This window comes from Hippopotamus amphibius, chromosome 9 (assembly GCF_030028045.1).
Source record: "Hippopotamus amphibius kiboko isolate mHipAmp2 chromosome 9, mHipAmp2.hap2, whole genome shotgun sequence".
Lineage (NCBI taxonomy): Eukaryota > Metazoa > Chordata > Mammalia > Artiodactyla > Hippopotamidae > Hippopotamus > Hippopotamus amphibius.
The window spans coordinates 103,881,846-103,892,677 of record NC_080194.1 but is presented as its reverse complement, the minus strand read 5'-3'; the positions used below and the strand labels follow the sequence as shown (position 1 = coordinate 103,892,677).

Here is a 10,832-nt window from a genome sequence, read left to right as displayed (position 1 = left end):
CGTTCCTTCTGCATTGGCATGTGGCCAGCACACATCAGATGCTCAGTTATTGCTTGCTGAATCACTGCACGGTGCATTCCCAAAGACTTACCTCCAACTCCACCTCTCCCTCTCACTTGCCATAGTAACCCTTCCCTGCACAATCTCCAACTCCCACCAACCAGGGGCAAGAGGGAAAATGAAACGGGTGTAAGAAAGGCAGAGTGCACCGAAATATAAGAAGCCAGTTCTAGGATCGTTAGTCTTTTAATATATTATTCTGAAAAGAAAGGAATTAAAAAAAAGTTCCTGACATCTCTTCTGGGTTTGTTTGTTTTAATTTAAATAAATACCCTGCCCACCCCCCCCCCACCCACAAAAACTTCCCTCCTTCCCCATCATCCCACCCATCCCTGGTGCTAGACCCTCACCCCAGAGCTAAATAAGATGCCTGTTTCAGAGCAGGCCAAGCTCACTACCAAATACTGGTGACTTGTAAATACTGTAAATGAGCCCTCTGGCCCCCCAGCTCCCCAGAGCCCCTCCCTTCTGCTCCACTTCCCACTCCAGATCTGTCCCTAGCTTTGGGCATGGATGGATGGCGCGGCCTTTAGGCATTGGGGAGAGTGCCAACTTGGTTCTCTTTACTTGCCTACGATTCTCCCTCCCTGTTCAGGAGTAGGTCAGAAGGGCCCAGAACTGCCCTCCAGACCGAAATAAATAACAAAATAAATACCACCTCCCCCATTCCCCACTGTCTAAAAGAGCCCCTCTACCTCTCACTCTCGAGTGCCTGTCCCTCGCTGACCCGCCCCCCTTCTTCCTCCCTGACCCTTCCCTCCTCCCCCATGCTGACCTCAGCTTGCCCTTCGCCCTCTCAAGAGGATGGGTCTGCTTCGCTCAGTGGGGAGAGCAGCGGAGGGCCTCCCTCCCAACCTCAAGCAAACCCTCCCCCAGGTTTCTGAGGGGTGCTGCTTGGCGCCACAAGCCCGATGGGCCCGGCCGACTCCCCGTCTCGGGGAGGGGGCGGTTAGGGTGGAGGGCAGGGGTTCTCCCCGGCTCTCTCTCACCTGGTCCTTCAAGCGTCCCTCTATTCGAGGCCAGTCTCCCGGAGAGCCGGGCACCCCCCCGCCCCGCTCCCCGGTCCCGGCGCCCCCGGCCTCCCGCCCTCCTCAGATGGCAGTGTCCCAGAGGACGGTGTGCTGCCGGCGGCAGGGCGGGGTGCCGGACTTGCGGGGCTCAGGCCCGCGCCGCCAGCTGGGGAGGATGGGCATGCTCTCCTGCTTGCAGAGGCCGCGGTCGGGCCGGTGGCGCGCCTTGATTTCCTTGCACACGCAGCGCTTGCGCTCGATCACCTCCAGCAGCTTGCCGTCGCGCTCGCGGGCGGGCTGGGGCGGCAGGGGCGGCAGGGGCAGCGGCAGCGCAGGCGGGGTCTGTGCCCCTTCCTCCCGCCGCCGGCCCCGCCGGGGGGGTTGGGGGGGGAGGAAGGAAGGAATAAGGGAGTTAAGGACCTCGGAGTCACCCGGCCCTGTCTGCACCGCCGGGACCAATGCGTGGCCCCAAAACCCGTCCCCTTTTGCCCCCAAGGCCTTTGTCCTCCTCCCCTGCGCCCTGGTGCCAGGCGGGGCGTGTCTCACTCCAGGAAGGGGCGCCTTTTAAAAACTGTCTTCCCAGGAGGCTGCGTTCTTCCATCCAGAAAGTATCTCCTTCCGAACGTGATGCACAAAGGCGCACGTCGACCAGCGGCGGCCCTGCCTGGCTACCCAGCATCTCCCCCACCCCCTCGCTCTCCAGCCGTCCCCTTTCGTCTGCGCCAGGCCCCAGCCTGAAGTCTTGCCTTTCTTCCCACACGCGAGCCTTCTTCCCTACCTGTTCCTTCACAAATAAAAAGCCCAGCCCCCTCTCCCTCCTCACCTGGCTCGGGGCATCCCTGGGCTGGCTGCAGGGCCGGGGGCTGTGGAGCGCGGCCTGCCGGACTCCTGAGGTGGAGGCGGAGCGCCCCAGGCGGTAGCCTCCTGTGAAGTCTGAGGCAGAAGATTGAGGGGTGAGGAGGGAAAGGGCCTCCAAGTTCCCCTCCCCCAGTTCCCTGAGGAAAGCCCCTGCCAGGCTGTCCCTGCCCCGCCCCCCCCCCCCCCCCCCATTAGAGGAGGAAAGGGGTTGGAGATGTCCTGTTAGGATGTAGGGCCCAGGATGAGGACGCTGGGAGTGGGTACATGCAGGCAGTGTCACCTCCATTGCGGTGGCAGGCGGGGAAGGTCTGGCAGGGTATGGGCAGTGCCGTGCGGCTTCCTCCTCGGTCCCCTCCATGGTGGACCCTGGCCAGCAGCGCCTCTGCCCCCTGGCTCCTCACTGGGATCCCAGATGCCACAGAGCCTCTGTCCTCACGCTCCACCTTGCCTGGACCCTCAGCACTGCCATTCCAGGCCCGGCCACCGTCCTCAACCTCTGCTGGGTGACAAGGAAAGCTCAGAGACTGTACAATGGGAAGGGTCTTGCTGTCCCCCCAGCTAAACACACAGTGGCCTGGGCGGACCAGAAGTAACTGACCGGTTGCAGGTCACAGCTGGGAAGGGAGGGCCCCTGCTTCACACCCCCCAACACATACACACACAGGAGGGACGCCAGTGCTGGCACCCACCCTGAGCTGAGAATCATAGATGTTTACTGCTGCCAAACCCTTTTCCCTGTTCAGAGGGGTCTCCCCTACCCCAGCTTTAACTTTAGAGCCCCTCCAGCCCCAGACAGGGCCAGGAGGAACATCCTCTGAAACAGAGCCAAGGGGGGCTGTTCCCTAGGAGCGGGAGAATCCCAAATCCTCAGCCGGGAAGTGTGAAGGGGGGCACTGGGGGAAGGGCTGCATGTGAACTAAGCTCATCTCTGAGAGTAGGCCTGGCAGAGCATTGCGTTGCCAAGCAACGGTAGGGGCCTCCCTCTCCTCTCCCTCCTGTCTGGATGGGTTGCCATGGTAACAGCTGGGAGGCAGCTGTGTTTAGCTCCTAGTGTGCGCACACTCACAAACACACACCCCTGCAGCCTAGCGAAGGGCGGGGCAGGGAGTGGAGTGGGACAGGGCAGGAGAAGGAGACCAGATTCTACCCCCTCCCCATCCCAGGTCTTCCTGCCCCTCCAGTGCACACACGAGGACCCCATCCCTTCAGTCTGCTGCATGCCCCCATCTCTCTGGTCTCCCAGAAAAGTTCCCAGTTTAAGACAATGGGCTGTGGCTTCCAAGTAACCCCTTCAACACCTCCCCCAAATCATCATGGACATCCCCAGTACCCCACCCCACCCTGCTCCCCCCTCCTCACTCACTGTCCAGCTCTTTTGCCTTCCTCCCTCCATATAGGACCTTCCTCTGCAGAGCCCAGCCTGCCCCAAATGTCGAGGCGCCCATCTCCTCTTCTTCCTCCTCTGGTGTCCCTGCACTGGTGATGACGTGGGCACAGGAGATGCTGGCAAAGGCCCCCCCATCGGTCCCTTGCTCCTGCAGCTGGATCTTTACCATGGGGGATGGAGTGCCCATTCCACAGCCCTTATTCAGCACCCCCCCAGCCTTGAGGCTCTCATAGGCAGGGGGTCTCTTGAGCCCAGCTGCTGCAGCTGGGTAGGTCCAGAGTGGGGTCAGGGGGCCTGCAGTTGGGTCCGGAAGGCTGTGTGGGGAGGCCAGGCAGGCGCGGTGGTGGAGAACCCCAGCTGCTGCACCCATAGCCCCACTGTGAGGGCTGGACTTCCCAGGCACGGGGGGCCTCGAGCTGGTGCACAGCATCCCGTGGAGGACTGCGATCTCTTTCTCCGTCTTTGGCTCCCCAGCACCCAGGGGCGGACCGGCTGGCAGGACGGAGTGCGTGGTCACCTTGACTGCTGAGTACACCATGGTGTAAGACACGGCCTTGTCCTTGGGAGGGCCGGGGAGCAAGGCAGCCGGAGCAAGAGGGGCTGCCGGCGCCCCTGCCGCCCTGGGGCAGATCATGCTGTGGGAATTGGGGAGCTCCCGCTCCCCCCGGGGCTGGCCAGAGCCCTGGGGTGGCAACGGTGTTGAGTGGCTCCGGGCTCGGCCAGAGGGTCCCAGCAGCAGCAGGTTGGCAGCGGGAGGCGGAGGCGGTGGGGGAGGCGTCTCCCGCTCCCGGGCAGGCACTTGGGGAGCTGGGGTGGAGCCCGCTGGCTCCTTGGTGTGGCAGAGGACCGGTAGCCTCGAGACCCCATCGCCAGGGGTTCGGGAAGCAGACTTGGCTTGGGGGAAGGCCAGGAGCGGAGGACGGTGCTGGAGGAGGTTGGGGAAGGGCGGGGGGATTTCACAAAGAGTGGTCTTGGTGGGCGTCCCATCCCTCCGGCTTGGGAGGGCTGAAGCTGGACGGCGCTGGGTGTGGGGCTGAAGGGCGTGAGGCTGGTGTGGCGTGGAGGTTGCCGCCAATGGAGGGGCCCCATTGGACCGGCCTTCCCCGGCCTCCTCGGGCAGCGGGTACTTCATCTCCTCATATATGGCCTCGCTCTCTTCCGAGTCCGAGTCGGCGCCAGCTGGAGGGGTCGGGCCCCCACCCCCAAGAGCGGGCCCAGTCAGGGCCCCTCCACTCCGCCCTCCTCCCCTGAAGACATCCCCCACCATCTCGATGTACACAGGCTCCTCTTCCTGGGCACCCACCTCAGGGTCCCCGGCTACGCAGGACCCCCTACTGAGGCGCTGAAGGGGCAGGTTCCCCCCTCGAGGAGAGGGGGCTGGGGGACAGGACTCATCGAAGGAGACGGAGAGCTGGGTGTTGGGGCTTCGCCGGGGCTTCTGTGGGGGAATCTTCCGGCTGGACTCACGGCCCTCGGGGGCTGGCTTCTGTGAGCCTGGGCAGGATGGGAAAGAGAAAAAGAAGCCGGGCTCTTAGTCGGGGAAGGAAATGGGAAGACCCATGGTGACCTCCTGACTCACCTGCAAGGACATTTCTGCCTCTTCATTTTCCCAGCATCCCTCAACTTACCGCCCCAGTGGGTTCTCTTCCTACCAGTCAGTCTTCGGTCCTTCTAATGAACCCTCCAGAATCTGCAGCTCCCACCCTCAGTTCTCCCCCACCCCCAAGGCCCTCCAAGGCCACCCCTTTCCCAAGAATGAACTTTTCAGGGAGCTTCCCCTGCCCTTGGATGGTTCATCTCAGGCCCTTCCAAAAAGGACCCCCCCCCCACGCCCTCTGAAAATGGAACCTTCCACTTCCTTGGTTCCTCCCTGAATGAACCCTCCCGGCAGGCCTCCCCTGGCCTGGAATGGATCCTCCCAGCTCCGCCTGGGGAGGGGTGCGGGTGTCTCACCTGCTTTCTTGCTGGGGGGCGTCTCTGCCCCCGACCCCGCCATGCTGAGCTTGGTGCTGGGGTGTCTCCGGGGCTTGGCCGGGGGTCTTCGGGTGCTGCCGTCCTCTGTGAGGCCCCCCCCGCCCCCCCCAGGCCCGCCCCCCACACTGTCCATGCTGCCCACCGAGTGGCAGGAGAGGGAGCGTGGGGCCATGGCGCTGCGGCAGGGGTGGGGGGTGTGCTCCTGGGAGGCGGGCATCGTCATGAAGCCCATCCTGAGGGAGCGGCGCAGCGAGGCGATGTCCCGCACGCGGACCCCGGGCCCCGGGCCAGCCCCGGGCCCCGCCGGGCCTGCGGGAGCCACCTCCTTACTGGAGCTGGGGAGAGAAGGCCCAGATGGAGCAGAGGCTGGGCCTCAGGGCTGGGCTTCCCTCTCCGCCACCCCAAGAGAGGTGTGCAGCCCTGTGGCCTCCCGGGGAGGAGGATGGGGGCCGGGGTGGGGACCGGGGGAGCCTGAAGGTCCAAAGCACTAAAGTAGAAGCTTTGGGCTGAATTTCTCGGCCTTAAAACAGGCAAGGAAATTGAGGGCAGGGATGAGAGAAGGTGTGAGCCTGCGTGCAGGGGAGCATCCCTGGAGTTGGCCGATCCCAGCCTGTGCATCTCCGGCACACGCACACACGTGGACAACTTTGTACATAGAGATGCAAACCCAGGCAGCACAGCCCCGCCTGGTACATGCACCTGCCACCCTAAGCTCTGCCCCTCACTCTCACATGGCCTACACCTGGCCTCTGGCCTCCCCTCGTGTCCGGCTGCTGCGGCCTCAGCTCCCACACCACACCGCGCCTCCTCTCCCAGACCCAGGCTGTACCGCCGCATCATCAGAGCAGCCTCCCCTGGCTGATCCTTTTTCCTCCCTGCCTCTTTCCCTTTCTTCCTTTCCCTCTCTCTCTCTCCCTCTCTCTCCCTCAGCGCTGTCCTCTCCCTGTCACCCTCCCAGGCTCACCCCCCATTCCCTTTCACTGTCCCTGAGCTTCTGTGTGAGTGAAGGGGGAGGCTGGCAGGGAAGAGGGGAGAGCTGCTATGGGGTGGGCTCTCATTAAGGCCCTGTCTACTAACCCTTCATTAGGGAGAGATCACTGCAGTGATAGCTCTGATTAATCTAATTAACAACAAGAATTAAACTCCACAGTTTCGAGGAGGGAGAAGGGAGCAGGGAGGTGGCTCTGATTCAGGCTCCAAGAGGCTGTGCCGTTAATGGGAGTGAAGAAGAGAACGGAGCAAGACGGGAGAGGCCAGGCGCCCATTCCCCGAGAGGGAAGGAGAGGGGGCAAGCAGTGTTAGGGGGAGTGTCATTCCCAGCTCTGCCTCTTCTGCGGGGCCAGCCTGCATGTCCCCCCCCACCCCCCCCACACACTCACTCACACACTCACACTCACAGACACACACTCACACAGCCCTGTCACTGGGAGATGGCCAAATGGGTCGTCTCTGGAGCCCCTCAAATGACCCCATCCCTGGACCATGAGGGCAGCAGGGCCTGCCCCTTCCAAGGTCAGGTGACAGGGGAACCACAGGCCAGGTCCACGTTGACAGAGAGGTGGAGATCACAGGCCAGAGGTGAGTCAGGAAGGCGTGACTTGGGCCTCTGGGGATGGGGAAGAGCCAACAGGGTGCCCCTGAGCTGGGAGCTCCCTAAGTGGCCAGGGCAGGGGCTGCAGCCTGGAGCCAGGAGCAGGGCAGGGACAGGGCGTGTGCAATTCCAGCAATTCTGTACTGAGCACAGACTCTGAGATCAGACTGATGACCAGGCTGTTGGACTCGGAAGGGCAGAGGGATGTGGCCCAGCCAGGGGGGAAGCAGAGGTGGGACAGGTGAGGGGCAATCGGGGACTGCAGCCTTACCTCCTCTTGGCCTCCTCTTCCTTGTGCTGCCTCCACTCCAGCTTGGTTTTTCGGTAGAGGAGGTTCATGTCGTGGGGCAGGAGGCGGGGGCTGGGGGGCCCTGCTCAGCGCCACCAGGCCCGGGGGGCGACCCTCCCTGGGTCCCGGATCCACTTGGGGTGGGGGGGGGATGGAAAGAAAAAAAAAAGAGATGTGGGGTGGGTCGGGACCAGGAGTGAATGAGAGAGAGAGAGAGACAGAGAGAGAGAGAGAAAGGAGCAGAGATGTGACTTGGGTCTTCAGAGGGAGGAAAACAGATGGAAGCACAGAAAACCCAACACCGCCTCCAGGACCCACAGACAGACAGACATAGACAGACATATATACACAGAGTCACATCCCCTGACAAAGGTGTTCAGAGTCACAGATACACACTCTGGAGAGATCAGACTGACACAGAATCCCATTCTGTAAATACATCCTGATCCACCACACAGACAGGCCCCACAAACCTACAGCAACCCCGCAGCCACAGAAACACACATTCAGACACACAAACCACCAGGCCACAGGCCCATATCTACAAACAGAGGACAAGACGCACAAATTGGCATAGGTAAACACAACCTAGAACAGCCAGACACACAGACATAAACACTCCGACACACCCACAGCACACACAGACCTCCAGACACACACAAATCAACTGCACTGGGCTGGACGTACCTATAGACAGGGAGTTATGCCAGGGCCTACTTGCCTATCCTGCACCCCGCTGGGGAAGGGGGAGACAGTTAGACTCCCCACCCCCTCTTGGGGCCTGAGGCTGGGGGGTATCATGAGGGCAGGGCAGGTTGCTGGAGAAAGGGTGGGGGCACCCTGAGTTGGGCAGCTACAAGACCACCCATCCATTTCTCTCCATTCCCTGCCCACCCCCTCGCCAGCCCTTTGCCTGGGCCCGGGCTTCTGTCCACCCCTATTCCTGCACCCTGGCCCCTCAGCGATGGTCTCCGCCTCTCTCACTGAAGGCCCAAATCACCTTCCTCCTCCGGGACCTGGGAGGCTCCCGGCTTCCCTCTCCCAGTCCCCGCCCCTACATCCCACCCGGGGGTCTCCAGTGTGGCCTCAGAGCTACCTTCTGAGCTACGGCCTCCATACCTGCTCTGGTTTCCCTTCCCCCAAACACACTCTCCTTTGCGCCTTCAGCCTCACCTCTCCTCCTAGGCGCCCCTCCTCACTGCCGTCCTCTCCCTTCCCTGTTTGTTCCAAACCTGGCCGGCTTCATCCCCTTCTCCATCCAAAGGCCCCAGGTTCCCGGGCACCCCTCCCCGTCCCCTTGTCCCGCTACCCTGGGCTTCTCCTTCTCTCGCCCCGCCAATCCTCCCTACCCCTTGTCCCCCCATCCCACCTCCCCGCACCAAGCCTCCCCAATTTCTACATCACCGTACCTGGCCTGCCGGGCGCCGGCCCCCCCATGCCGGGCTCCGCCCGGAGCAGGAGGAGGGAGGAGGAGAGACAGAGAGAGACCGGGGGGAGCCGAACAGGGCCCTGCCGCAGAGACAGCCCCGCCTCCGGGTCCGCCCCCAGACCCGCCCCCGGCCCCAAACCCACCCTTCCACACCCTCCAAGGACGGAGCGGGAGCGGCCTCGCGGCGCTACGCCGCTAGGCTGGGGTAGGGGGGGCCCGCAGCTAGCGGAGCCAGCGGGGGCACTCGGAGAAAAGTCGTGGGGTGCGGGGGACCCGGCGCCAGCCCGCCCCCGCTTTGGGGCATCCGTTCCTTGCCGCCCCTCGCCCCTGCCCGGCCGGGCCGTGCTGGGTTCGGTGTCCAAGGCCCCGGAGGAGCGAAGCGGGGCGCAGCGCGCAGCGGCGCCCCCCAGCGGCGGCCAGGGGCCTGCACCCACGCGCGTACCCCGTGCGCCGGGCGCTCCCCGGGTGCGCACCCGGCGTCCGGCCGGGGCGAGGCTGCGGCTGCGGGGCCCGGAGTGCAGTGAGACGGCGAGGCCGGCAGGGGGGGCCGGTTTCCGGGCGGAGGGGCTCTGAGAGCCGGGAGCCGGACCATCCGCGTCTTTGTCCAGCAGGGGGCGTGCTCCCTTGGCCGCGCCCGGTCTTCCAGCCGCCCCGCAGGTACAGGGAGGGCGCGGGAGCTGGTTCGCTTGGTGCTCATCGCCCATCCCTGCAGTTTCCCAGGGGCCCAGACCTTGTGTCACCGCCTGGGCCCAAAATCTTTTGCCCGTCGGCCCCCGCGGCCCAAGTCATTCTCCCAGTAACCTTTGACTCCGCAAGGTAATGAATACAAAGAACTTTATAAGTCGTATATGGCCCCATATATTAAAAGGCTATTATAAACGCCCCAGGGGGAGTTAGCACATTAAAATACATAACTGTCCTTCACACGTACACCTTAGTGTGAGTAAACTTTTATTTATTCATTCAACAAACATTTCCTCAGAGACCAACAATGTTCCTGGTACTGTAGACACAGAGGAGTCCAAGTTGATGTTGAGTGTCTGAGTTGGTGGGAAGGGGAGGATCCAAAGATAAGTTTGAATAGTTTGTAGCGAGTCATCGCCGAAGGGAGGAGGATCTGGGGGCGGAGCAGCGGGGCTGTGTTGTGAATATTGTCAGAGGAGAGAGAGTGTGGGGGGAGGGGAGGAGGTGTGTGGGAGGCTGCTTCCTGGACCTCACCACTTGGGAGGCCTCAGAATCTGGCTATGGTAGCCATTGTTACCAAGAAGGGAGAGAGACAGGAGTGCAGATGCATTTTAACGGATAAGGAAGAAATACATAAACTGGGGGTTTTGCATTATTTTGTTTTGCCTAACCCTAAAGGGTGGTTAAAAATTTCCGTGAGCTGGTGGCTCAGTGGTTAAGAATCCGCCTGCTAGTGCAGGGGACACGGGTTGGATCCCTGGTCCAGGAAGATCCCACATGCCCCGGAGCAACTAAGCCCATGGGCCACAACTACCCAGCCTGCGCTCTAGAGCCCACGTGCTGCAACTACTGAAGCCCGTGTGCCTAGAGCCGGGGCTCCACAAGAGAAGCCACTGCAATGAGAAGATTGCGTATGGCAATGAAGAGTAGCCGCTGCTTGACCTAACTAGAGAAAGCTCGTGCTCAGCCACGAATACCCAGCGCAGCCAATAAATAAATAAATAAAATTATAAAAAGAATTTCCACGAGCTAAAGCTGAGGAAGGAAGGATGTGTCAGATAGCCTGGAGCTAGTCTCAATGCCATCAAGTGCAAGCCCTGAGGCCTTGGTCAAGTAACCCAAGCCTCAATTTCCCTAGCAGGGACACTGGAGCTCAAAACCCACCCCATTTCACCCAGGGCTGTTTTGAGAATCCGTGAGATAATTATGTGGAGTGGAGAAATATGAGGAATTTTATATGCTTGAAAAAGAGTTACATATGACCCAAATTAATTAGAATCCATTTCCTTCTGAACCTGGGAGTGAAGGCAGATGTGGTCCTTAAATGCTGCTTTTGCTAAAATATTTCCTCTCATGTCGTTTGGCGGGGGGCCAAAAAAGAGAAAATGGCGGTTGGAGGTTTATGCTTTCATGCCAAGCACTTAGTAGGCCCTTTATGAGTGTGTGTGGATTCTCCATAGAGAGCAGGGGTTGGGAAGGGTGAGCGGTGGCGGTGGGGGGAGGGGTCCAGGCTGGTGGCCAGCAGGGTTCATCCTCCGGCAGGCACATCT

At 61.5% G+C, this 10,832-nt stretch overlaps 1 protein-coding gene across 4 annotated transcripts; it reads right to left on the bottom strand.

Moving 5' to 3' along the window:
• Positions 1-372: 372 nt before the first annotated feature.
• On the bottom strand, positions 373-9,073 carry NYAP1 (neuronal tyrosine phosphorylated phosphoinositide-3-kinase adaptor 1). Of its 4 annotated transcripts, XM_057695970.1 has the most exons (7): positions 8,579-9,073; positions 7,152-7,303; positions 5,269-5,624; positions 3,292-4,809; positions 2,209-2,424; positions 1,894-2,003; positions 373-1,412 (listed from the first exon to the last, which is right to left on the bottom strand). In XM_057695970.1, exons 2-7 carry the CDS (start codon positions 7,217-7,219, stop codon positions 1,152-1,154), a joined length of 2,529 nt encoding a protein of 842 aa, XP_057551953.1. In that variant the 5' UTR covers positions 7,220-7,303; positions 8,579-9,073; the 3' UTR covers positions 373-1,151. The 4 variants fall into 4 exon arrangements, with proteins under 4 accessions (XP_057551953.1, XP_057551950.1, XP_057551952.1 ...); XM_057695967.1 differs by having other exon boundaries at positions 1,403-2,003; positions 2,209-2,427; XM_057695969.1 differs by having other exon boundaries at positions 1,403-2,003.
• Between the last annotated feature and the right edge of the window lie 1,759 nt (positions 9,074-10,832).

Bases quoted from the DNA above. Each gene is read 5' to 3' on its own strand.
- NYAP1 (XM_057695967.1), bottom strand. From the start codon at position 7,219: ATGAACCTCCTCTACCGAAAAACCAAGCTGGAGTGGAGGCAGCACAAG. The intron at 5,625-7,151 runs GTAAGGCTGCAG...TTCTCTCCCCAG, and splicing joins GAAGAGGAGGCCAAGAGGAG to CTCCAGTAAGGAGGTGGCTC. The intron at 2,428-3,291 runs GTGAGTGAGGAG...CTTGTCACCCAG, and splicing joins GAAGGCAAAAGAGCTGGACA to CAGAGGTTGAGGACGGTGGC.